Below are 25,293 nucleotides of genomic sequence, written 5' to 3'. Positions count from 1 at the left end.
GGTTTTTATTATAAACCATCCATCAATTCATTTTCTTCCCCTTATCCAGGGTTGGGTCGAGGGGCAGCTGCCTAAGCAGGGAAGCCCAGACCGCCCTCTCCCCGGCCACATTCAGCAGCTGATCCAGGGGATCCTGAGGCATTCCCAGGCCAGCCGAGAGATGTAGTCCATCCAGCATGTCTCTACTCTGAGCCCCTCCCGGATCACCGAGCTTCTCACCCTATCTCTAAGGGAGAGCCCGGCCACCCTGCGGAGAAAACTCATTTCGGCCGCTTGTATTCACAATCTTGTTCTTTCGGTCACTACCCACAGCTCGTGACCATAGGTTAAGGTAGGAACGTAGATCAACCGGTAAATCAAGAGCTTTGCCTTTTGGCTCAGCTCCTTCTTCACCACGACAGACCGATGCAGAGTCTGCATCACTGCAGACTCCTGTCTACCTGTCAATCTCCTGCTCCATCCTTCCCTCACTCCTGAACAAGACCCCAAGATACTTGAACTCCTCCACTTGGGACAGGATCTCATTCTCGAGCTGGAGAAAGCACTCCACCCTTTTCCGGCTGAGGACCATGGTCTCGGATTTGGAGGTGTTGATTCTCATCCCAGCTGCTTCACACTGAGCTGCAAATCACTCCAGCTGAAGATCACGGCCCGATGAAGCCAACAGAACCACATCATCCGCAAAGAGCAGAGACCCAATCCTGAGGCCACCAAACCGGATCCCCTCAACACCTCGGCTGCACCTAGAAATTCTGTCCATAAAGGTTATGAACAGAATCGGTGACAAAGAACAGCCTTGGTGAAGTCCAACCCTCACTGGAAACAAGTCTGATTTACTGCCGGCAATGCGGACCAAGCTCTGACACCAGTCGTACAACTCGTACAAGGGGGTCTGGCAATCCATAATTCAGAAGAATTCACCTGAGTGTCCAAGACATAAAATCGCATGTCCAACGATACGACTACAAAGTCGATCATCGAAATGCAGCCTAGAGTGTCCTGGTGCCAAGTGCACATGTGGACGCTCTTATGCCTGAACAAGGTATTCGTTATGTACAATCCATGACGAGCACAGAAGCCCAACAACAAAACACCACTCGGATTCAGATCAGGGGGGCCGTTCCTCCCAATCATGCCTCTCCAGGTCTCACTGTGATTGCCCACATGAACATTGAAATACCCCAGCAGAACGAGGGAGTCCCCGGAAGGAGTGCCCTCCAACACCCCCTCCAAGGACTCCAAAAAGAGTGGGTACTATGAACTGCTGTTTGATGCATAAGTACAGTCAGTTTGTACTTATGTATAATATCATTTTTGGGGAAAATAAACTTGCCTGATTCATCTCTACCAATTGGTTTGGGTATGTTATAACAAAATGTTATCCCATCCCATGTAACTATTGTTAATATATAATTAACTGTCATCTTGTTTTTATCTATTTTCATTAGTCAGGGACCATGCATGAAAAACATGAAAAGATGCTTTGTACCAGATTTAGACACTAGCTAATTTACATCTGTCATCACAGTGAAAGTAAATAATAAGATAAGAATAAGAAAACCTTTATTAGTCACTCAATGGGGAAATTGGTTTGTTGCAACATTACAGGTGCAGTAAGCAGAAGCATGCAGGTGATATAACGAAGAACACACACACACAAATAATAAATAATATGTCCAGTATCAGGTCTGATAGGGTGAGTATGTACAGTATATAAATATGTACATAAACATGTATATAAATACGTAAACACAGTTTCCATGTGTTCATTGTAAAGTTTGACAGCATCAGGGAGAAAGGACCTGCGGTATCTCTCCTTCACACAGTGAGGATGGATCAGTCTGTCAATGAAGCTGCTCTCCAGAGCAGGCAGGGCATCCTGCAGGGGTGGGACTCATGGTTCAGCGTGGAGGTCACTTTTGCCAGGATCCTTTTGTCACCTACCTCCTGTACTGAATCCAGAGAACAGCCCAGGACAGAGCTGGACTTCCTGATGACTTTGTCTAGCTTCTCCCTCTCTGTGATGCTGCTGCTCCAGCAGACCGTACAGGAGGACCCCCTTTGCTCCAAAAGACCACAATTTCATCAGAAGATAGACCTGCTCTGACCGTTCCTGTCCGTGTTGCGAGTCCAGTCCAGTTTATTGTTTAGCTGAACACCCAGGTATCTATAGGAGTCCACTCTCTCAATGTCTGTTCTTTGGATGATCATCAGTGAGGGGACAGTACAACCGGTGTCAAAAAAATCCACTGAGGACCATCCCTGTTAAACAACACGTCTCACCCTTTATGGGACTGGCTATATGGGCGGGACTGGGCAGCTCCACCAGGACCCGGCTGCTCCATCCACGGTGTGAAGGATAGGTCCCGCAGGTCCTTCCTGCCTGCTGCTGTCAGACTGTACAATAAAGAAAATGCCCGCTAGTCTGCAGACAAACAAACAAATAATTGATTAACAACTGGACTCTTGAACAATTCACTTCACCTCACTATTCCTTTTACTGTTTTGCTGTTTTTTATATTCTTATATGTATTCTAAGGCATATGCTCGATCTGTACTGTGTACAGGTATAACTAACTTTAAAGTTATAATTATTTATTTGATCTTCTTTAGATTTTTATACTAAATATCATATTTTCCACTGTGTGTCTTGCTGCTGTTATACTGTGAATTTCTCCGCCGTGGGACTGATAACAAAATCTGAATCTATATTTAAATATTTACAAACCAAAGATAATAGTGCAAGGGAGAAAAAGAGCAGTTAAAGAAAGGTATGGAAGAAATAAGGCTATTGACCTTATAAAAAAGTTTAAATGTGAATATGTACAGTTATGATCAGATATTAGACCCTGCTGAGCTTTGCTGTGGGGGGTGGATGATCAGCTCTGCTGGGAGCAGGCCTGGTTATGGAGTCTGACAGCAGAGGGAAGGAAAGATCTGCAGTACCTCTCCAACGTTCACCGTGGGTGAAGACACCTGCTGATGGTGCTTTTTAGGGCTCTGTCTCACCCCTCTTGGAATCACAAGACATATGCCTCTGAGTAACAATTCATCTTCCACAGTCATGTCCGCTGCATGTTGATGGGGACAATAACACGGTCCTGGCATGTGACCTGTTTCTGGTCAGCCTTGTACACAGTACAGTTTGACCAGTTTCAGTACCTTATCTTTGCCTTGATGTTTTTTGTTCTGTTGTAGCCTTTGTTCTGTAGATGGGAGACAGGACATCACATGGTGGGCATACAGATTTATCTCAGTTTCTAGGTTTTTGTCCCCTGTGATCTTTTCTGGAGCTCTGGATAGCACATCAACAGCTGCAATGTTTTTGCCTGGAACATGTGCAGCCTCTGAACACGTGATGGTAGTTCATCCAAGTTCTTTGTGCCCAGAAGGGGTACAAGAGGTTTATGGTCTGTGTAGCATCATCACACATTAATGTTAATAATATTCATAAGCCTTGGGCACCACCCACCAAATAATGGCCGGATAAATGATATCTTGGATCATTAAATAAATAAATTGGTCTCAAGACGCTAAATCGAAGAGTTTGCACTTAAACTGACCTTAATCGTCACAAAAGGAAAAATCACAGACTTGGTTAATTATGAAACTACAAACTACATAATATATAAATCGGCTTTATTTGCCAAGTATAAACACATGCAGGGAATGCAGTAAAAATGAATAAAATAAGTAGCAAGTAATAAAACAGACTTATATAGTGGGGTCTACCATATATAGAGTAATGCATGCAATTATTAATTACAACTACAAATATCAAATCAATATATATGGTATATAGTAGATGCAGTAGATGAGTGGTATAAAATTAAGCATGTGAGTGATGAGGTGCAATTGTGGATTACGCAACCGGTCAGACGTTCCGGTGCCAGTTAGTCCTGGTCTGCAGGGTTCTGAGGTGCCAGTTAGTCCTGGTCTGCAGGGTTCTGAGGTGCCTGTTAGTCCTGGTCTGCAGTTAGTCCTGGTCTGCAGGGTTCTGAGGTGCCAGTTAGTTCTGGTCTGCAGTTAATCCTGGTCTGCAGGGTTCTGAGGTGCCAGTTAGTCCTGGTCTGCAGTTAGTCCTGGCCTGCAGGGTTCTGAGGTGCCAGTTAGTCCTGGTCTGCAGGGTTCTGAGGTGCCAGTTAGTCCTGGTCTGCAGTTAGTCCTGGCCTGCAGGGTTCTGAGATGCCAGTTAGTCCTGGTCTGCAGTTAGTCCTGGCCTGCAGGGTTCTGAGGTGCCAGTTAGTCCTGGTCTGCAGGGTTCTGAGGTGCCAGTTAGTCCTGGTCTGCAGGGTTCTGAGGCGCCAGTTAGTCCTGGTCTGCAGGGTCCTGAGGTGCCAGTTAGTCCTGGTCTGCAGGGTCCTGAGGTGCCAGTTAGTCCTGGTCTGCAGTTAGTCCTGGTCTGCAGGGTTCTGAGGCGCCTATCAGACGGGATGATTCAAAATGACTGTGTGCAGGGTGCAAGGAGTACTTTATGAAGTTAAATGAATAATAAAAAGAAAAGAAAAAAATGTGAACAGAAAATGTGTGAATGGGATGTTCAACCAAAGTTCATATGGTTCAAGGTTTATTTGTGATGTGCCACTTCACAACAATGTCATCTCAGGGCTTTACGGACAAATTAATTTGAGCCAATTCATAATCAAAATATAATCTAGTTAAGGAAAACCAACAGAGCATGCAAGAGGTGACAGTGGAAAGGAAAAACTCTTTTACCAGGAAGGAAAAATGTCCGGCAGAAACTGAACCAGAACCCGGCTCAGGCAGGGCGTCCATCTGCCTCGACCGGTTGGGGTGGAGAGGACAGAAAAGAGAAAACCAACAGATACTGTCTTATGTTTCTACATGGAAGCTACGGAGCAGAGAGATGAAAGGAAGAGCCCAGTGCATCATGGGACGTCCCCCAGCAGTCTAAGGGATGGCAAGACCCCCCCTAACTATCAGATTTATCAGAAAGGAAAGTTTTAAGCCTGATCTTAAATATAGAGAGGGTGTCTGCCTCCCAGACCCAAACTAGGAGCTGGTTCCATAAAAAAAGGGGCCTAGTAGCCGAAGGTTCTGCCTCCCATTGGATTCTTAAGATTCTCTGGGAACCACAAGTAGTCCTGCAGTCTGAGAGAGAGGAGCTCTGTTGGGAATATATGGAACTATGAGATCTTTGATATACAATGCAGTCTGGTCATGGAGAGCGTTATATGTGAGGAGAGGAGAAGAGAAGTAAAGAGAAGAGAAGAGAAGTAAAGAGAAGAGAAGAGAAGAGAAGATTTTAAATTCTATCCTGGATTTAACAGGGAGCCAATGAAGACAATGAAGACGGGATAGTTCTCATCAGAACCCTCACTGCAGCATTTTGGATCAGCTGGCGACTTTGCAGGCCATATTTAGGACAGAACATTAATAAGAAACTGCAGTAGTCCAATCTGGAAATAACGAACACATGGACTAGTTTTTCTGCAACACTCTGAGGCAGGATGTCCCTAATTCTTGCAATGTTACGTAGGTGGAAGGAGGAAGTTGTATAAACACATTTTAACTGAGTCAAAGGACAAATTCTGGTCAAAAATAACTCCAAGGTTCCTCACTGTAGTACTTGAAGCCAAATTAATGCCATCCAGATTAATTATTTTTTCAGAGATTTTCATGTCCAAAGACAGCAACTTCAGTCTTGTTTGAATTTAGTAGCAGAAAAATCATCCAGGGCCCGTATTCCTAAAGATCCTGAGAATCCACTCAGAGAGCTCCTAACTTAGTCTAACAATTCCTAGCAGAAGTACCAACGTTTGAGGACGAAATGATGCAAGTATGTTCATTGTGCATTTGGAACGAAGGCTACTTGATGACGTCAGAGACGTTACTGCAATAAAAGAAAAAAAAGAAAAAGAAAAACAAACTAGTGGTGTGCTCAATTAAAAATTATCTTATTAATTACTTTAAAAATTTATTACTCTTGATTAATCACATTTTATTCATATGACTATAATTGCCTTAAAAAAGCAACATTTAAATTGATTGTAAACTAAAGCTCTAGAAATGTCTGGAAACATGTATTTAATTTAATTTAATTTATTTTTAATTAAGCCAAGATTTCAAAACAGTAGAAAAAGAAATAGAAAATTTCCCTGGCCTACAATGAACAGACCTAAAGTGTCATTTTAAGTACTTTAACTAGCAGTTCCAGCTGCTCTCTGACTAAGAATCTACATGTTACAGAACTTTTAACTTTGAATTTTCCTCCACCGTCGTCATTAATAGACATTAAAATCTGACGGTAAGCCAGGACGGGATCAGCCAGCAGCAGCTTCCAGTCTGGTCCTGGAGCAGAGAGGAACGTCTCCTGCTCTGGAGCTAGAAGCTGGAACTGATGCTGCGAAGGACCAAGGCTGTTCATTAAGAGTAAACGCTTTCACATCAGTCTCCAAAAGTCTCCAATATCACCAGAAAAGTCTTTAGATTTGTTACTAGTCACTTTTTAAAAAATAGAATCACTAGAGGGGTCGGAAAGCTTGCTAAATTTAGCACTCTGACGTGTGCATTGCTGTTATCGGTGTAACGTTGTGCATTATTTAGAACAGATGGCAATAAAATGTGCCCATTTTTTTAAAACACTTTTTTTTTTTAATAGCCAGTTCACTGGGTGGGGCGGGCTTGGTAGGGGTTCTGGACTCTGGTGCCTGGGGGTGGCCCCCTCTCTTGGGGATGGAGGGGATGGTCCGTGGCAGGGGGCCTGGGACTGCCCGGGTGTGCTGTTACCGGGTGGGTTGGTGCAAGCCCTGGTGTCTGGCTGGCCCTCTGGATCTTCCACAAGGTTCTTAATACATGGCTTAAAATTCTAAACAACTAACTAATGTTTTTAAATATAGATATAATAACAAATGCAGGTTTTAGCATTTTTTTTTTTTTTTTCATGGAATAATTGCATTGAATGTCAACAACATAATTACGCTAAAAGTACCAATTATATCTTTTTTTGTTTGTTTGTTTTTGTTTGTTTTAATCTATTTTTCTTGTCATTAGGTTGGAAACTATGAACCTTTATTTTTTCACAGATATCTACATCCCAGAGGAAAAAATCTGTGTACTGCAAAAGTTATTTTGCTTTTCTTTCCATCTGATCTTTTTGTTCCTGAAGTGCAACATTTCTTTGACAGTCTAGTAAACATGCTGCTCCAGTCTGTTGCCTCCTCTATCGAGGAAAACTCCAACAGAAACAACTGTTAAACTTTCTGTCTCCACACTGAGTTCAGGAGACTGAGGAGAGGTTATTAGTCCTGGGTAAAGCAGCAGCTAGCTTCAGGGTTGGCTCCCTTCATTTCATCCAGCAGCTAGCTTCAGAGTTAGCTCCCTTCATTTTATCCAGCAGCTAACAGCAGCTAGCTTCAGGGTTAGCTCCCTTCATTTTATTCAGCAGCTAGCAGCAGCTAGCTTCAGAGTTAGCTCCCTTCATTTTATTCAGCAGCTAACAGCAGCTAGCTTCAGGGTTAGCTCCCTTCATTTTATTCAGCAGCTAGCAGCAGCTAGCTTCAGGGTTAGCTCCCTTCATTTTATCCAGCAGCTAGCAGCAGCTAGCTTCAGGGATAGCTCCCTTCATTTTATCCAGCAGCTAGCAGCAGCTAGCTTCAGGATTAGCTCCCTTCATTTTATTCAGCAGCTAGCAGCAGCTAGCTTCAGGGTTAGCTCCCTTCATTTTATCCAGCAGCTAGCAGCAGCTAGCTTCAGGGTTAGCTCCCTTCATTTTATCCAGCAGCTAGCTTCAGGATTAGCTCCCTTCATTTTATCCAGCAGTGGTGAAGCAGACATGGGACACTGGATGAACTAGCAGAGTTGTGTGATTTTTTTATTGCTAAAGTTGGTAGCAAAACATTCACTGCTAAACAAGAAGTTTCTCACAGAGACTTCCTCTGCTCTGACGCATCCCCCATCCACTTCCCTCCTTACTGCTCTGACTCCTGCACTGTGCATCTCTCTTTTCTCCAGCTCTTAAAGGAGCCAAGCTGTTCTTTGAACACAGCGCCGTAAACAGCATCATGTCTCTGCTTGTTTACACATAACTCTTGCAATATCTGGCCAGACATTATTGGTGGCTCATTTTGGCACTCTGATTACCAAAAAAAGTGGTTAAAAGAACATGGAACATGGTTAATGTGGAGCTCAGGAGTGGAACTTAGCTTGTTGGAAAAAAATCAATAAACCTAACGTAACTAAGTTAAAACATAACAAAAAGAATGAGGACAAACAAAACACATAAAGCATTGGATTTTCTGTCAGTCCATCTCTGCCTCTTGTTTCTGACCGTTTTCTTGATCAGACCTCCCCTTCCTTCTCTTCTCAAAAGTGAAACTACTGAAACAGAAACCAAAACAGATAATCATCAGAAGCACTTATAAGAAGACAGATAAGCTGTAGAGAGACAGAAAATAAAAAAAAACACGTACATAACTGTAGTTGTTGGTGATTAAACCCACAGCACGACACAGTGACTGATTCAGCATGCAGGTTAGTAAATAACAGACATGAATAGTGAGCAGTGATTGTGCAAATGCAACTGGGCCACCACAAAGATCAGAGCCAGTCCAGGGGGCCCCAGGACCCAGGAGACCAGCCGCCACTCAAAAGCACATATCTGCACACCACGCATCTGCCCAGAGGTTGGCAGAAGAAGGCTCCAGACAGAGTGCCCTGCAACCACAGAGCACAGGCCCCAGGAAGCCAGGCACAGCCACCTCAACCCCCCAGAGACAGACAGACGGCAGGGCCCAGGGCCCCAGGTTTTGGTACTGGGAGCATCCCTGCACACCAGTCTGTTGACTGCATTCTTCTTAGACCACTAGATAGTTTTATAAACCGCTGTTTCACAGATTGTGTTGTGACCGATGACACTGTGTTAACTCTTGTTGCCCGTCTAAGAGCTGCGCTTACAGAGCCCCTTTGTTAAGACACTGACTACATACACATACAGCGTTTTGATGAACTGTGCTCAGTAATTCCATGAAATCTTATATTTCGTTTGCTGCAGCTTTGGTCTGTGTTTTAAGGCTTGATACTCATTCTCTGGTAGCACAGTTACATCTGTTCCTGTGTCTATTTTTACTTCACAGCCTTGGTCATTTACTTTCATAACCAACGCATCGTCGGTCCCTTCGGTCGTCACTGATCCTGTTTTCTTACCAGCTCACTCTGGCAAACACAGCTGACAGTTTTTTTCTAGGTTCAGCTCTGGATCTATTTGGAGCTGCTCTGAAAGTCTCTTGTCTCTTGTTCCAGCTACTACTCTGTCTCTTATCATTTCACTGTGTAATGCTGCGTAGCTGCAATGCTCTGCTCAGCAGTAGAGAGCAGCGATGAAACTGTCTGCAGTCTCGCTAATTTCTTGATTGCAACGGACGTGTTTTCTACACACGCTTAGGACGGCATGTCTTCATGTTTTTATGGACAATGTTCGTGTTCATGTTGGTTTCACTGACTTCCTGCCAGTTTAGGTGACGTCACACAGACGGGAAGCTGCCATGTCAGAATACATTGGACTCTCATCTCTTGTTCTGATATTAGGGTGGTCATGTGACTGCATGGCTGCGTCTGACTGGTGAAACTGGCAGCATCTCTCTGGCAAAAAAAAGCATATCTAATTGAATAAATGGCAAAAAGGTAGGAGAAAGTAACAGCTGTTGGCTGATGTAGCCAGCATTACAAGAGAAGCCTTTATTCACAAATTTGTAAAAGCAAAAAACATAAACCTTTTTTATTTTCTTTTTTAAGTTAATGTATCTCATGTAAGATCTGGACCCAGTGTTCCCAGTACAAAAGGCCTCCCTGGCCACTTCCTTTTCCCCTTTTACCCAACTAAAAGCTTATTTTGGTTTTCAGCCAACACTTCATCCGTCACGCTGATTAACTGACACACTTCATGTTTTCTCTTTGTTGAACGTCAGGTTGGTTGTATTAGTTTATTCTCTCTAGCTTTGACTTCTGCTGCCTCCTGTTATTTGCCATGATCTTAAGCTGGACATGAAACTATTCTGTTTTTTCTCCTATCTGACAGGATAACACCATGCTAACAATGACTGATTGCCACTGATCACCTTCTGCTACTAAGTTATTCATGTTTGAGCTTCACTTTCAGTCTGCTTTAGTGAAGATTAGGGTCTGAAACACATTTCTAATGACATAAAGATGCAATAAATACAAATGAAATTCAGTTTTCTGCTGCGCTGAGCTGTGGGATTGAAAATCATCATCTGTGTATTTCCTGAGTTTTTCTGTGATGTCAGATCTCTCTCAGATTATCAGTAATCTTAAATGTCTCAGATTAAAGGCTGAGGAGACATTAGAACATGTTCAATGTTCCTTCCATCCATAACCGTGATGACGTGAACGAGTCCTAGCTGTCGTCACGGACACCACCGGAAAGGATGTAGGGAGAGGAGGCGAGGAGAGGGGGAAGGATGACGGGAGGATTAGGATGCAACATCTGTGCATTAGTTTTATATTTAGCGAATGGAAGCTGGTTGTTCTGTTTCTCTGCTGTTAACATGATTTCCTGTGTGATTATGAAAAATGCAGCAGAGGCTTTAAGGGAGGACGTTGAATGTCGCTGCAGGTTTTCCTTCAGTTGGATGAATAATCTCATTTTGTTCTACATAGAAGAAAAATGTTTATTTTTAACAATGATTATTATTTTTACTTTTAATAACAATTATTTTTCCTCTGCCAGCCTGGCTTTGCAATTGTTAGCAGATTCAGGTTGTCTGGGGTCTCCGATAAGGCACACCTCATTTTCACACAGTTCTTCATTCACAGCTTGCAGTTAAAAAGCAAACCTCTGCTTCTCTTTAAGAAAGGAAAGTGGCCTAAACTGTGGAGTTTGTGGAAGCATTTTTTTCTACATAGGAAAAAATCTGACCATCTAGCTCACTGTCAGGGTAATGAGATGACTGACAAACCAGAGCCCACGGTGAGGATTACTGGTGTACAAACAAGGATATAACATTCAAATTAGCATAAGAGGCCGGGATGGGAAAGAAAACAGAAAAAAAGACCAAAAGGTCATCAAATGCAAGTGGAACAGAACCCATAACCCGTACGAGATTACCATCTGGACTTAGGCCTGAACTATATGGAAAAAAATTAATTGGGGTTTAATCTTTTAAATTTCAAGCTTCTGTTCAGTGTTCATGCAGAAATTTATTTTCTAATATGAGATGGAGGATTACAACATGAACCACGGCTTCACTTGCCAAATACGAGATGCAACCTGTGGCCAAAACACGGAGGTTTCCTCAGGGACAGGTTTATCCTTGTAGTAAAACTAAACAGTCTGATGTTTTTGATCTGGTTTACACCACAGCTCCTCATTTCTCTCTACATGGTTTCTGCATCACTAATCCAGGTGATCGCACTCCAACCATGTACAGCATGTGTGTTCATCCAGCTGAAATCAGACAGAAATCCTGGTTTCTAAACTCTCTCAGGGAGAGAAGATGCTGAGAGCTTCATATCCATCAGGGAGACTCAGCTGAACAAACTGAATCACCATCATTGGAGGAATTTCTGAGTCGTATTTCGGCTTAAAATTCATCCAGTATTCTTTGTAGGTTTTAACGTCAACACGTTATCTGAGATCTGAACTTGAAATGAGTTGTTAAGAGACTGGTGCAGACCTTGACAACAAGCTGTTGGAGAACTATTTTATTATGAACCAGGTGTGTTGCAGCAGGGATGCTGTGAAAACCTGCAGGACACTGGCTCAAGAGGTTCAGAGTTGGTGATCTCTGACCTAGACTGTGGTGGCAGCCAACCTGCCCTCTGTCTGTAAACAGGCAGGAGGACATGAGCACAGGCTGCTATAAATTACAGGAACAAGTAGTCTATCAGGACACAGGGGTTTGTGATGTCAGAGCCAATCACAAGCAGAGTAGGGCGAGCATTCGTTACAACTCCGCTAGCAAAAAACTAAATGAAAACCAGAGCTCTGAAAGAGTAGTGATGGGATGTTCGCCTCATTTCAGAGAGCCGGATCTTTTGCCTCAGCTCCCATAGAAGAGCCGGCTCTTTTGGCTCTTAATTTAGCATCTTTTGTAGCCCCATAATCTACCTTCTCAAAAATGGTTTGTGTTTTGAAAACCCTTTTGGGTTCAGCATTTTTACGAGAAGCCTAATAATTTCCTCCTTTTGTTCATTTATTCTGATAGAAAACCTCTTAATTTTCTTTAATATTTCAACAAAACTCTTTTACTGCACAAATAAACTAAAAACAGCAAACGAATCCACAAAACAGAATGAGAACTAAACTCAAAAAAGTACATTAATGTCCTCAGTGCAGGTTGGCATTCAGAAAAATAAGATGCCTCATCTTTGATGGGCTGATCCGGTTTCTCCTCTCTGTGAGTTGGGTTTGATGACACGACACTTACGTACTCTCCTCACGGCTTTCTGCTGTCTCGCAGTGTATCCCCCGCCTCTGTCCTATATCCGTACATGTGATTGGCTGCCTGTCCACGCAGGCCAGTCCAACCAAACCAGAGCTGGGGCTGAGCACTGAGAGCTTCTTGAGTTCAGGTGGTAGTTTTCGTGTTTCATGGTGTATTTTGCTCTGTTCATCTGAGCAGTTCATTGGCTGTGAGGGTTTGGTGTTCTGGACTATTCATGTATCCATAATCTCGTTCTTTCAGTCACTGTCCATAGCTCAGTAAACCTTAAGCTTTGCCTTTCAGCTCAGCTCCAGTCCAACAGACTGCAGTAGCTGATGAAGCCACATTTCATCCATCCATCTTTCACTCAATGCTACCATCACTTGTCAGCCAGATTCACTCTTTTTCTAATGCATCACACATTCTAAGGATGAATAAAAAAACTAATAATTATAATTAAAAAAGGAAAATACATAGAAACTCATATATAGGTTAAGTGTGGCATGAAACTGATGGTGGCTGGTTCTTTGGGGGGACTGGGTTGGTGGGGTGGGGGCCCCGGTGCACCCTGGGTTCAAGTCCCCAGGCTGGAAACTAATGTAAAAACCACTGTGCAAAGCCCTCAACCTCCCAACTGCTCCCTGGGTGCTGGAATCTGTCAGCCCACAAGAAAAGGTAAAAAAGAACAGATTCATTCCTCCACCCGAGGCAGAAAGTCCTTCTCATCCTGAAGGGAGGTCTCCACCCTCTTCTGGTTGAGGACCATGACGTCAGACTTGAGGTTCACTGCCACCAAAATCGTCTGCTAGACTCGGTTTGACTGGGCATGGAATTCTAAACAAACTTCCTCCCGTCCTTTGGTTTAGTTTGGTTTCAAACTGAACTTTACTGAAGTGGACCAAACCACCTGGAAAACATCACGCAGTTACAACAGTTGCTCACTAGGGGGAGATATTCCCCAAATGACAACTAAGCAAGAAGAAAGAAGAAGAAAGAGGAATAAAATGTGGCTCATTGATTGGCCAGGACTGAAAATGACTTGTTCACTAAACAATGGAGCAGCAATAAATTTATTTAGTCTGATTTCTGTTTTTACTTGTCAGGGTTGGATTAAAGCAGCGCTGGAAATGTTTGGTCCGCTTTCACTTAACTCTTGTCTAGGTGTGTGCCATATCATATCTTTCACAATAATACTAGTAAGCTTTTTGACACTGGTAGTAAAAGTAATATGATGATGTCACACATTTCCAGCACAATGACATCATTTAACTGTCCCTCAGCCCTTGCAGCTCAGCTGAGTGCGTGAACAAGCAAAGCAGTGACAAGTAGGGGAATTCAGAGGATGTTGATTTGAGCTCCTTATGATTACAAAGCAGTGATATTGACAAAAAAAAGAAAACCAATTCATTATTAAGATAATTTGTCGCACTTCTGTACTTTCAAAGGTAAATCTGGGTAAATGCCAGAAGTAGACCCTCTACCATTACTGCTCACATCAACAGACGTGTCAGCTACGTCACAGCATGATGTCATAGCCACCTGAGGCCATTCTTGAATTATAACAAAGAAGAACGTGACCCAAGAACAGCCGGAAAGAACGGTGGACATCCTGCAGTTTGTTTGTACCAACCAACAGATTGCAGCATGTCAAGCTCCACCCCTTCTGGGTTGGATCAGTGAGAGTGGGACCCCAACGGAAGGGTACCTAAGAAGTAGGACGGTTTGGGTCGGATATTTTTGTTTTCTTCCTAGCTTTTGCTTGTGGAAACGTAAAACCAGAAATGCGTACTGACCCGTACCGACCAAACTGGACCCGTTGATGGAAGCAGGGCTGCCATCCTGACCCTTCACACTCCGCTGATGAAGATCTTGGTCTGAGGAAGCCAACAGAGCCACATCCTAGTAGTCCCTGAGGTTTCCTCCTCTCCCTGAATGCATCTTGAGATCCATGAAGACCGTAAACAGAATCAGTGGAGCTCTTTTTTAATTTAACCCAGAGTGTCTGTGTGTGTGTGTGTGTGTGTGTGTGTGTGTGTGTGTGTGTGTGTGTGTGTGTGTGTGTGTCAGATTGTTGAGTTTAATATTACGTAGAGGATTGATTGTGTTCATCAGACTAAAGATTTGAATCAGTTCAGATCAGAGTATTTGGACCAAACAACCAAAAATATTGAATTACCACATAAAAAGGACCCTGTTATCTGTCAGGCTTTAACCCTGTGTGTCTGTTGTTGTCCACAGCATCTCCCACGGTGAGGATCGTCCACTCAGGTCAGACCTGCAACGTGGAGGAGGAGCAGTACAGTGAGAGGGTCTACACCATCAGAGAGGGAGAGACTCTGGAGCTGCAGTGTCTGGTGACCGGACACCCACGACCACAGGTACACTTAAAACTGAGAAGTTTGCTTTAATTCTGCAACAATTCCTGGATTCCAGCACATATCAGAAAACCAGTACACTCAGAAGAATTCAGTTCAGCTTTGTTTATACAGCACATATTTCTCTGCCTCCTGTCTAAAATGATGCACCCAAGATTAATAAAGTATAAATGTATATATATTTTAGGGCTGTCAAACGATTAAAATTTTTAATCAGATTGCTGTTCTACAACATCTCTACCATGTTCTAGATAACAATTCTGAATTAAAGTTTATTTTTTAGTAATTATTACATCGTGCCTCTCCACGTCCCGCCATCATGACAGAGAAATGACGGATCTATGGGGCTTGTTACGCCGCACATGCGGTTACATTACTATATAACATGTACACTATATAATTCTCTAAGCAAAAATAAATGCCAATTAACCCCTTTTTTCTCCTTTAAACAGGGCTCCAGACTAACTTTTTTTACAAGGAGCACAGCAGCACCTAACTTAAATTTTTAGGAGCGCAAGCAAAGAATTTAGGGGCACACACTGAAATCGACTCGCAAAGCAAACATTCACATTTCTTTTCATTTTCACTGTAGTAGTGATAAATACTAGAACAATAAGTTCAGAAATTACAATGTTTACAATTCACATTTTATTGTGCAGCAGTTGACAATATAAAAAAATCGTCTTTCTGTCCGCACTAACACAAAACAAGTAGACAGAACTTGTGATTACTTTCCCTCCACTCCCTAGAACAGATCCCCTTTGTAGGGGGACGAGGTGCCAGCCGTCATAATTTGGTCTCCTTGTACGCTGAGCTTGACTGAGACACATTTGTACAGCCTCCTTGGCGTCAAAGTCATCAATGCTTTGTCCCTACATACTAATTCAAATTAGGTCCTCAACATGTCCACATGTAGAGACCCCCTGACATCAGACTTGATTCTCCTCTGAGAGGAGCAGAGGACACTGGAAGGGCTAGCATAATCTGAACAAGATGTAGGATGTTCTACAAAGAATAGAACAACAGTTTAGGTATAATTCAAGTACACGTCATATATGCCAACTAAATTAGTGACAACATGATATTCACTTTGTAGTCGAAGCATAACGGCAGCTTTGTCACCGTCGTCCCCAGGACATGGTACGACTGGTCCGTGTAGTTCCCGGTAACAAACAGCTTCATGGACTGATGCTCCTCTCCAGCCAGATTAGCATCACAGCCATTTCTGAAAATAGTGAAAGTATAAACTGATCAAACTAAGTTCTTGTAGGATCAAGGTGGATGTTTGCAGAACCGTTTTGTGTTACAATTTCTATTTTATCATGATCATTGAAAAGAGCCTCTAACCTTGTTAAGATGGTGGCGCAGTGGTCCAACAGGAAGTTCAGCTCCTCTGTACCAAAGTCCATCAGGAGATCTCGTTGCTCTGGCCAGGAATCATGATCAAATACCTTGAATGACCTTACTGCCTTTGAAGTTGCTGATGAGGAGGACTCTTCATCTATCAAGGGATAGGAGAGAAGGAGGAGATAGGTGATATGTCCTAAAGACATATATATTTTGCCGAGTAGAGTGAACCTCTGCTTCAAGGCAGTCCAGTCAACGGTTGCTTTTACTGCTTGTTGCAGACGTGGCGTCTCTGCCATTGAGAGTCCATCTGTTCCTAGTCCAACAGCTTCTCCTTTGATGGTGACCCCTAAATTTACACAAGATTCAACTTTAAGATAAATACTTATTTAAAAAACAAATTTAAAAAAACAAACAAAAAACAAAACAAAACAAAAAAAAATAAAAAAAACTCTCACCTGATATTTGGACAAAGGTGAGCCTCACCATCACTCTCTTGTTGTCTTCTCTGAGCCCAAAGGTCTGCCAGTATTTCTGCCAGTCGACCACCATCTCACTGACGTGGCCTCAACAGTTGCCATAAGATTTTCAATCCCATCCACAGCCTGTAAAATATTACATGATTACATTTATTTTACTGCATTTATTAGGTTAAACAATAATTTTATAAACAAATCAAAATAACCTGAGGCAAAATGACATCATTTCTCTGGAGAAGAAGGCTGAATTTGCTGATGGCTTCAAACAAGTCAGCCAGCAAGTGACAGAAACCCACAAAGCTCCCATCTTCCATCATCTTCTTGACCTGCAAGACATTACTAATCAGTAATTACTAACTACCAATAAGTAAATTGGTAAAACAAGAAATTTGTATATATCACAAATTTGAAAATCTTTCTGAAAATTAGATACAGACCTTCTTTGCTCTCCCAGCAATGTCAGTATTGGTGGATGATGCAGTCAAATGTTCCATGTGGAAGTAAACTGCTGAAAAACTGGCCAGGGCTCTGCAGGTTTCCATCCTTTTCTCCAGGTCTCAGCAGGGTTTGCAGGGCCCGGTTTACCTGTGCAAGCCAGCGTGTCCTGCTGACACTACCTGGTACATTGACTTGCACACCCAGCTCCTCTCTGTGCTTGCAGTTCTCTCATTGACTTGTTGCTGTAGTGGTAGGTCTTCCAAACCATGTTGAGGAGACTGTAGATCCACAATGGGAATTTTCCTTTGCACTGATAGCATTCCAGCTCCAGTCTACAATTAACGTGGATTCAGCTTTAATTTAAAGATACAGCACAATGCTTAATACCCTATCTTTAGCCTGAAGGCTCACCTGACCTACCTATGTGGCATACAATGAAGCGGGACGATAAAAGCTCCTGCCTCAGCTTGGAGAAGGGCTATTACACCTCCTTTATGCCCAAGATTGACAGCTGCACCATCAGCTCCCATGGTCTTCTTTAACCACCCTGTATTTGTCCCAAGCTTCTGAAAGGCCTCTTTGGTGGCATCACACACACCTTAAAATATAATCACGTTATGACTGTTGTGTACAATTATTTATTAATCCTTATAGACCAGAAACCACCATCCTGTCATCATCCCTAACAGCTTGATCAATATTATCATCTGTTGACCTCAGACAGTTTGATTTAAAACATATCTTGAGCCTGTTACACTTCGATGTGGCCAATCAAAACATTTGTTGGTTTTCCTTGTTGCAGAATCCTTTCATCTATGATTTCACACTCCTCTGTTGAAACATCGGTGTCCCCATCGATCATGATAGACAGATACAGAGCATCCCTAATCTTCTCGTACGTCTTCCGTCTTAGCGTATCTGCTATGATGCCAACAAACTGTGTTTTACACCGTTCTTCCTTTGCAGATCGATTTGGCCTTTAAATTTAGTAAAAGGCAGTTCTTGTTTTGCAATGAACTAGGCCGTGTTAAACTTCACAATCAATTCTGTTTCCTCAGCGCACTTGGTAGCAGCCTCCTGTTTTCTAACACAGCTGGGAGTGAAGCTGCACTTTCATCACACAAGTCACGACACATTTTATGTTTCAGACTGACACTGTGTTTAATCAAAGTGTCGTGTTTTAGTTGTGTAGTGCCAGTTTTAGCAGCAAATTTTGTCTTCCTTGCATGTGGGTATCAACATATACACACATATATACACATACATATATATATATGTGTATATATATATATGTGTGTGTGTGTGTGTATACATGCGTATATATATATATATATATATATATATATACATTGTAGCAGAGAGGAATGTTGTTTGAGAAGCTTTAGTAAAGAAATGAATATGGTCAGAACAACAAAAATAATAAATAAATAAATGAATGAATAAATAAATGTAAAAAAACAACAAAAAATTCTTTCAATAACATGTTTACAACATGTTACAGTATTTTTAATTTTTCTAATTCTTTTTCATCCTCACTCTTCATTAATAGTAATTAACATAGGGCTGGATCAGGAGGAGGAGGATAGCATGGTAGAGCTCAGGAGCGTGACGTCACATTGGCATTTGTAGGCACACCAGGCTTTTATCATTGACTGAATGTGAAGGTGGAGTTATTGAATAGTTGCCATTCTTTTTTTTCCTGCAATTTCATTGTTCGTCTACGCACTTTGAAGTGCATATTCGTCGGCTCTTCGTCATCATGGTGCCAAGCACTGTCCCACTTCGAAGGAGCCTCTGAATCCACCCTACAAGCGCACACTTCCTTTGGCCTGCACCAAAGGCTGCAGGTGATGGATCCTTCACGGCCTCTTTTTCCCCAGAATTCCTTTTGCACAAGATGACGATGGATGAGCAGCAAAGCTCAGAAGAGTACATTTTTATTTATTTATTCTTTTATTCTTTTACCTCACTTTAGTAGAAATGTGACCAAACCAGTTTTTGTTACTGGCTTCATTTGCCTCTGCAGGTGGATATAGGTGGGGGTCAGATCCAGTAAGGTGGGGGAGGGGAGTGGCTCTGTAGGCATGTTTGATGTTGGAATAAACGTGGTTCAAGGTGTGGTACACTACACAACCCTGCATGTCAAATTTTAAATCAAGTCACCAGTTTATGGAAGTAAATTCCCTGGTGCAGCTCGTCGGTCTGCAGAATTTTACACCTGTTTCTATGTCTGGTTGGTACTTAACTTACATCACATGAAGGAAAGGGAGAACAAATCTGATACAGATGCTTTAATTACTATTTTCCTTCATATTTACCCCAAGCATCATGAGTAACAAGTTTGGTGAATTATCAGTCATAGAAATACTTGTCATAAGCAGGCTTAAGATGTTTAGCTACTCGTCTTTCTGCTCATGACCTGGATATGTCTATACATATTTATGATGTTTAGAAGAAACTTATCACCAAGTTTCTTCCATTACTCAGCCACTGTAAAGAGTTTTAATCAATGCTGGCATGAGATTGCGCAGCTCTACAGTCCTGTGTAGCAGGCAGGACCTGGACTCTTTAAAACTGCATGTTTGGGTCATGCAGTGCATGTTTGGGTCATGCAGACTTTATATTTCTCTGGAAGGATTAGCCTGTTTACATCAGTAGGACAAAGGTTCATATTTCTGATTCGTCCTGCTTACACCACCTTCAGCTGTCACTCTTTCATTATTTTACTCTCAGCAGGTGACAAAGTAGAGGCTTTTCTGTCAGTTATGTCCTTTAAAGTTTTCTTCAGTCTTTTTTTAGATTAACTGCTGCTCATTTGGTTGAGGTGGTTTTCCATGTTCACAGACCATCTGACTATTTTTGTTCATCACAAACATGAAATAAACAGGTTGTTTTTTATAAACACATCCTTGCTGTAAGAACTGCTGAGGTAGACTAAATAGTGATGAGGTCACCACATTGGATGAGGCAGTCTCCAACATTCAGACAAAGATGATGATTTAAGTCTTTATTAGCATGTGTGAGATTATTATTTTTTTATGTCAGACTAACCTTAATTTTTTTAAAACCTTTATTTTACCAGGAAAGTCCCATTGAGATTACAAAATCTTTTTTTAAAGGGAGCCCTGGCTAAGACAGCAGCAGTCCAAATTCCATTACAGTAGTCATTAAAGCAACCAATCAAAAAACAAACAACATAAAACATACAATTTTAAAACATCTAAAATAGAAATCTAAGAGGGCAACAGAATACAGAAAGCAAAGTTAGCTGGACAAGCAGTTGCAGACACCTACTGAGTCAGCTTCCCAGCACTTCAAGACATTTTTAAAAGCTCTAACTGAGATCAGCACCATCTGTCAGCTGTTCCAGGCTGCAGGGACAGAGAATTTAAAGCCTTTTTGCCAAATTTAGTGTGAGCTTTGGGGACTGTCAGTAAAAGAAACTCGTTAGAGTGCAGACAATAGTTACTTGACCTAAATTAAAAATAATCACAAAGGTAAGAAGAAAGCAGGCCAAGAATGGATTTATAGACAAAATAATACCAATGTGAAAGTTTGCGTATGGATAGGGAAGCCACTGAACTCCTGAGGATGTTGTGGTGGGTGGGAGCTTTGCAGCCCATCACAGCCGGTGATTCATGGCATCCAGATGCGCAAGGCCTGAACAGAGGCATGTATTTACAACAAGTCTCCATCAGGGGAGGGACAGTAAGACCGCCAAGCCAGGTTTTATTGTTGGGAGGAGAGTCGACTGCCTTCCTAGAATTATAAAACAGCATAGCTTTGGTTTCATTCAGCATTAATTTCAAATCAAGCAGTTGGGCCTGTATGATGTCAGAAGCACATTGCAAGTCCGTCACAGCTTGAACAAGCATGACAGTGAACCACAGTATCATCTGCATAGAATTAAATTGTGTATTTAAAATGTTTTGACCCAGATTGTTGACATGAATAGTAAAAAAAGTGGACTCAATATAGAACCTTGCAGAACCCCTGACTTAACATTTAAAACACTAGAGAGACTACCATCATGTCTAACACACTGAGTTCTCCCAGAAAGGTCATTTTCAAACCAGCCTTCAGCCTGTTCAGACAGTCCAATATTTATAAGCCTTTGCTGTAGGATGCATTTATTAATAGTGTTAAAGGACTTCGAAAGACCAATAAAAAGAGCAGCACACAATTTTTTTATTGTCTACTGCCTCCATAATATCATTAACGATCTTTAATGATGTTGTAATGGTGCTGTGGTGTTTCCTATGGTCTGACTGATGTGGAGAAAGAATATTACTGGTGTTGAGAAAATCTTTCAATTGATTGCTCACCAGTCCATCAAGAGCTTTTGACAAAACTGATGAATTAGAAACGGTGTTTAATTGGTGATGTAGGGTCCCTCTCCTTTCATTGCACAGGTACATGCCGATTTCCACACAGATAACATCCAGACTTCCAGACATGATAACTTTCCAGAATTTCTTTGGGTTATTTAAATTTTCAGTTGTAGCGAATAAAATAAGGTGAGATTTCATTTCTTATTGCAGCAATTACACAATGGTCACTCACATCACTTACAAATACACCAGCCTCCTTGAATTTATGGGAGCATTAGTTAAATATAAATCAATTAAAAATTATTTCTCTGGGTATTTGGAGTTGGGGTGTGTTGGGCTCCCAGTAATTTGAGTACGATTCAAGGAATTACAGAGATCTTTAAACTTACCAGTCACGTGTGCAGGTGATCTCACTATACTGGAGCTGCGACAACAACTGTGACAGTGTAGAGATTGTATCAGCAACAGCTGATAGAGGTCTATGACATCAGACTACAGTTATATAACATGCTTTAGATAGGGACAGATATCGCTGCTTTGTAACCTTACAGGGTGGTACATTGCTAGAATGTAAAGGGTAAGCAGAGCCAGCAATTTTTTCTGAAAACACAAAGCAGTTTTTTAAAACAGAGAGGCATAGAAGCTTCAAATTTAAAAGGACTTGCATAAAAAGTGACCATATGATTTATATTACAATGAGGTTGTGTTTGTATTTGGCAAAACCAGTGGGGAAGGTTTTCCCTTGTCAACATACTTCCAGCAACAGAGACTGGTTCCAGAGCTCTAGATTATTAGATAGTATAGTAACCAACAGGATAAATAGTTTCATTGTCATATTTTTGTGCATTATGTGTGAATAGCTTTTAGAGGCAGGTGAAAATATGTACACAGAGATTTGTCTGCTTTAGAAAAAAAAAGCAGTTGAAGAGAGTACCAGACCCAAACTCAAAGTTGTAGTTAGTGGAGAAGTCCACCTTAGCAGATGCATCCAAGCTGTAGCTAGCAGACATCCAGGTTGTGGTTAGTAGGTGAGACCATGTTGTGGTTAGTAGGTGAGACCAGGTTGTGGTTAGTAGGTGAGACCATGTTGTGGTTAGTAGGTGAGACCAGGTTGTGGTTAGTAGGTGAGACCATGTTGTGGTTAGTAGGTGAGACCATGTTGTGGTTAGTAGGTGAGACCATGTTGTGGTTAGTAGGTGAGACCAGGTTGTGGTTAGTAGGTGAGACCAGGTTGTGGTTAGCAGGTGAGACCAGGTTGTGGTTAGTAGGTGAGACCAGGTTGTGGTTAGTAGGTGAGACCAGGTTGTGGTTAGCAGGTGAGACCAGGTTGTAGCCAGTAGGTGAGCTGAGTGAGTAAAAGTTGTGTTCTGTGTACATGAGTGGAGATTTTATTGTTTGATTTTTTATTTTACAGACCTGTCTGTAAACCACGTTTCCCATTAGGGACATTAAATAAATGACTTGACTTAAACCAATACAGATCAGTTATTTATCAAATAAGAGCAGGACTAAATAAGCACTGATTTTTTGCTCACTTTCAAATATAAGAGTCACATTTTCTTAACAAGATTGTAGTTTATGGAGTTTGATGTGATCTGTGTAACATCATTTGTTCAGCATGTCAATATTATCTCAAGATTTTTTACATACTTTCTTGTTAACTTTAAGTTGAAAATGAATCAGTTCACAAATAGTTAAAGGCTGAAACAATTATCTACACAGAGGGGAAATAAATTATAGCTGTTCTATAAAATCTGTAAAAGTCATCATTTTTTCGTCACGGTCATTGGCAGATTCGTTGGACTAAAACAGCAGGAGGAGTGTCGGACCGCCAAGGCAACTCCTCGCTGCACAGCGAAACTCTGAAGATTGAGGCTATTAACCGCCACCAGGGAGGACGCTACTACTGCAAGGCTGAGAACGGAGTGGGATCTCCGGCCATTCACTCCATACGAGTTGATGTCTACTGTAAGAACACACACCAACACACACTGACCTCTGCCGTGTAACCACAGAGGGTAATAACAGTCAAATCCAATTAATATCCCGATGACCCAGCTTTCCACCAGGACTTAAACGCAGCATGTATTTGCAGAATCTGCATGTCAGGCCATGCGTGCACTTTCATTTAGCAATCTGTTTGCACAGAAAGCTTTTTATAAATGAAATTATGACATCTGTGAGGTTGTAGGTAAAAATGAATGTTTGTGCAGTTACAATAATAATAATACATTGGATTTATACTGTTTTTATATCACAAGATCTCAAAGGGCTACAAGTTGGAGAAAGAAAAAAATCATGTAATGTTTCATGTATAAAGTTATTTTATATGTTGGTCATTGAGCTATTGAAGGAAGGAAGGAACGCAATTTTATTTATATAACACCCTTCACAGATAACCACAAAGTGCTTTACAATAAGAATAAAAATAAAAAGACATAAGTAAACGCATAACACATACACAGTCATAAAAACCTTGTTTAACAAAAAAACCTCCAGGCTCACTCATTTATCCATTTTCTATACCGCCTTGTCCAATTCAGGGTTGCAGAGAAGCTGGAGCCTATTCCAGCAATTTGAGGTGAGAGGCAGGTACACCTGGATAGGTTGCCGGTCCGTCACAGGGTCTCGTACTGTTGGTGACCTGGATTTTAGCAGTTATATTAAGACATTTGTGAAGTCGGCCTGTTATCACTTAAAGAACAAATCGAGGATTAAAGGACTGATGACTCAGCAGGATTTAGAAAAACTGGTCCATGCATTTATCTTTAGTAGACTGGACTACTGTAATGCTGTCCTCACAGGTCTCGTCTCGTGCCGCGTGTGCAGCATGTTACAGTGCCCCGCGGCCTCCGCTGCTATTCGCAGCCATTTTAGTCAATGGTTTGGTTTCTACCCGGTGCGCCGCAGCCTGTATCAGAAGCGTCCCAGAAGCACATTATTTACGCACTGAGTCTATTTTTGAGGTTTCATGCACTCAGTATGTGTCAATTTCCACAGTTCAGATTGGGACAGACAGGAAATCAGACACAGGAGGAGTGTAAAAGCTTCCAGTATTTTTCAAAATAAAAGCGTTGCTGAACCATGTAAACATTACGTAACCGGTCAGGGGGTCTCAGTGTTTTGTTTTTGTTTTTTTGTTTTGTTTTGTTTTGTTTTTGTTTTTTTGTTTTGTTTTGTTTTGTTTTGTTTTGTTTTGTTTTTGTTTTTTTGTCATCATAGGCGACATGATGTTTATCCTGGAAGTGGAGAATCAGAAGATTCTCTATTTCTCCTGTGATTTCGTGATTTCGTGATCTCGCAGATCCTGCTAGGTGGACTCCATACCTGATACGCTCCAGTCCTCAGATCTTTACACTGGCTTCCTGTCTGTCAAAGAAATGACTTCAAAGTCCTGCTGTTAGTTTACAAAGACCTGAATGGTTTAGGACCAGAATCCATTCAGGATCTTCTTGTTCATTATGAAGCAACCAGATCCCTCAGGTCTTCAGGTTCAGGTCTACTTTCTGTTCCCAGAGTCAGAACTAAACGTGGAGGGGCAGCGTTCAGCTTTTATGCTCCTCACATGTAGAACAAACTCCCAGAAAACTGCAGGTCTGCTGACTCAGCAGTTTTACATCTTAAAAACTTTTCTATTTGCTGCCTTTTAACAAAACAACTGTTAATTCTTTACATTTTAATATGTAATGCTTTTAATCTTTTCTGTAAAGCACGTTGAATTGTCTTGCACATGAAAAGTGGTATACAAATAAATTAGCCTTGCCTCTGTTTCCAGACCATGATCTTAATTGTACTGGTACATATAGACCCCAATCCCATATCTTATGTTGTACCATTATGTTTGTGTTGGTTCTTATAGCCAGAGATGGCGGTTCCTCCCAGTTCATGAGGTTTTTATCTTAACTAGAACTAATTCTGA

General features: G+C 41.7%; 1 protein-coding gene across 1 annotated transcript in view; it reads left to right on the top strand.

Moving 5' to 3' along the window:
* The window catches only part of mdga2a (MAM domain containing glycosylphosphatidylinositol anchor 2a), a 150,854-nt gene that overhangs the window by 17,762 nt on the left and 107,799 nt on the right, over positions 1 to 25,293 (top strand). Inside the window, exons 2-3 of the mRNA XM_041971331.1 lie at positions 14,643 to 14,782; positions 23,168 to 23,342. Of these exons, the coding sequence (XP_041827265.1) occupies positions 14,643 to 14,782; positions 23,168 to 23,342 (315 nt within the window). The remainder of the gene's footprint in view (positions 1 to 14,642; positions 14,783 to 23,167; positions 23,343 to 25,293) is intronic.

The sequence above is a fragment of the Melanotaenia boesemani genome, chromosome 20 (assembly GCF_017639745.1).
Source record: "Melanotaenia boesemani isolate fMelBoe1 chromosome 20, fMelBoe1.pri, whole genome shotgun sequence".
NCBI lineage: Eukaryota > Metazoa > Chordata > Actinopteri > Atheriniformes > Melanotaeniidae > Melanotaenia > Melanotaenia boesemani.
This window is presented reverse-complemented; position numbering and strand designations above follow the sequence as displayed.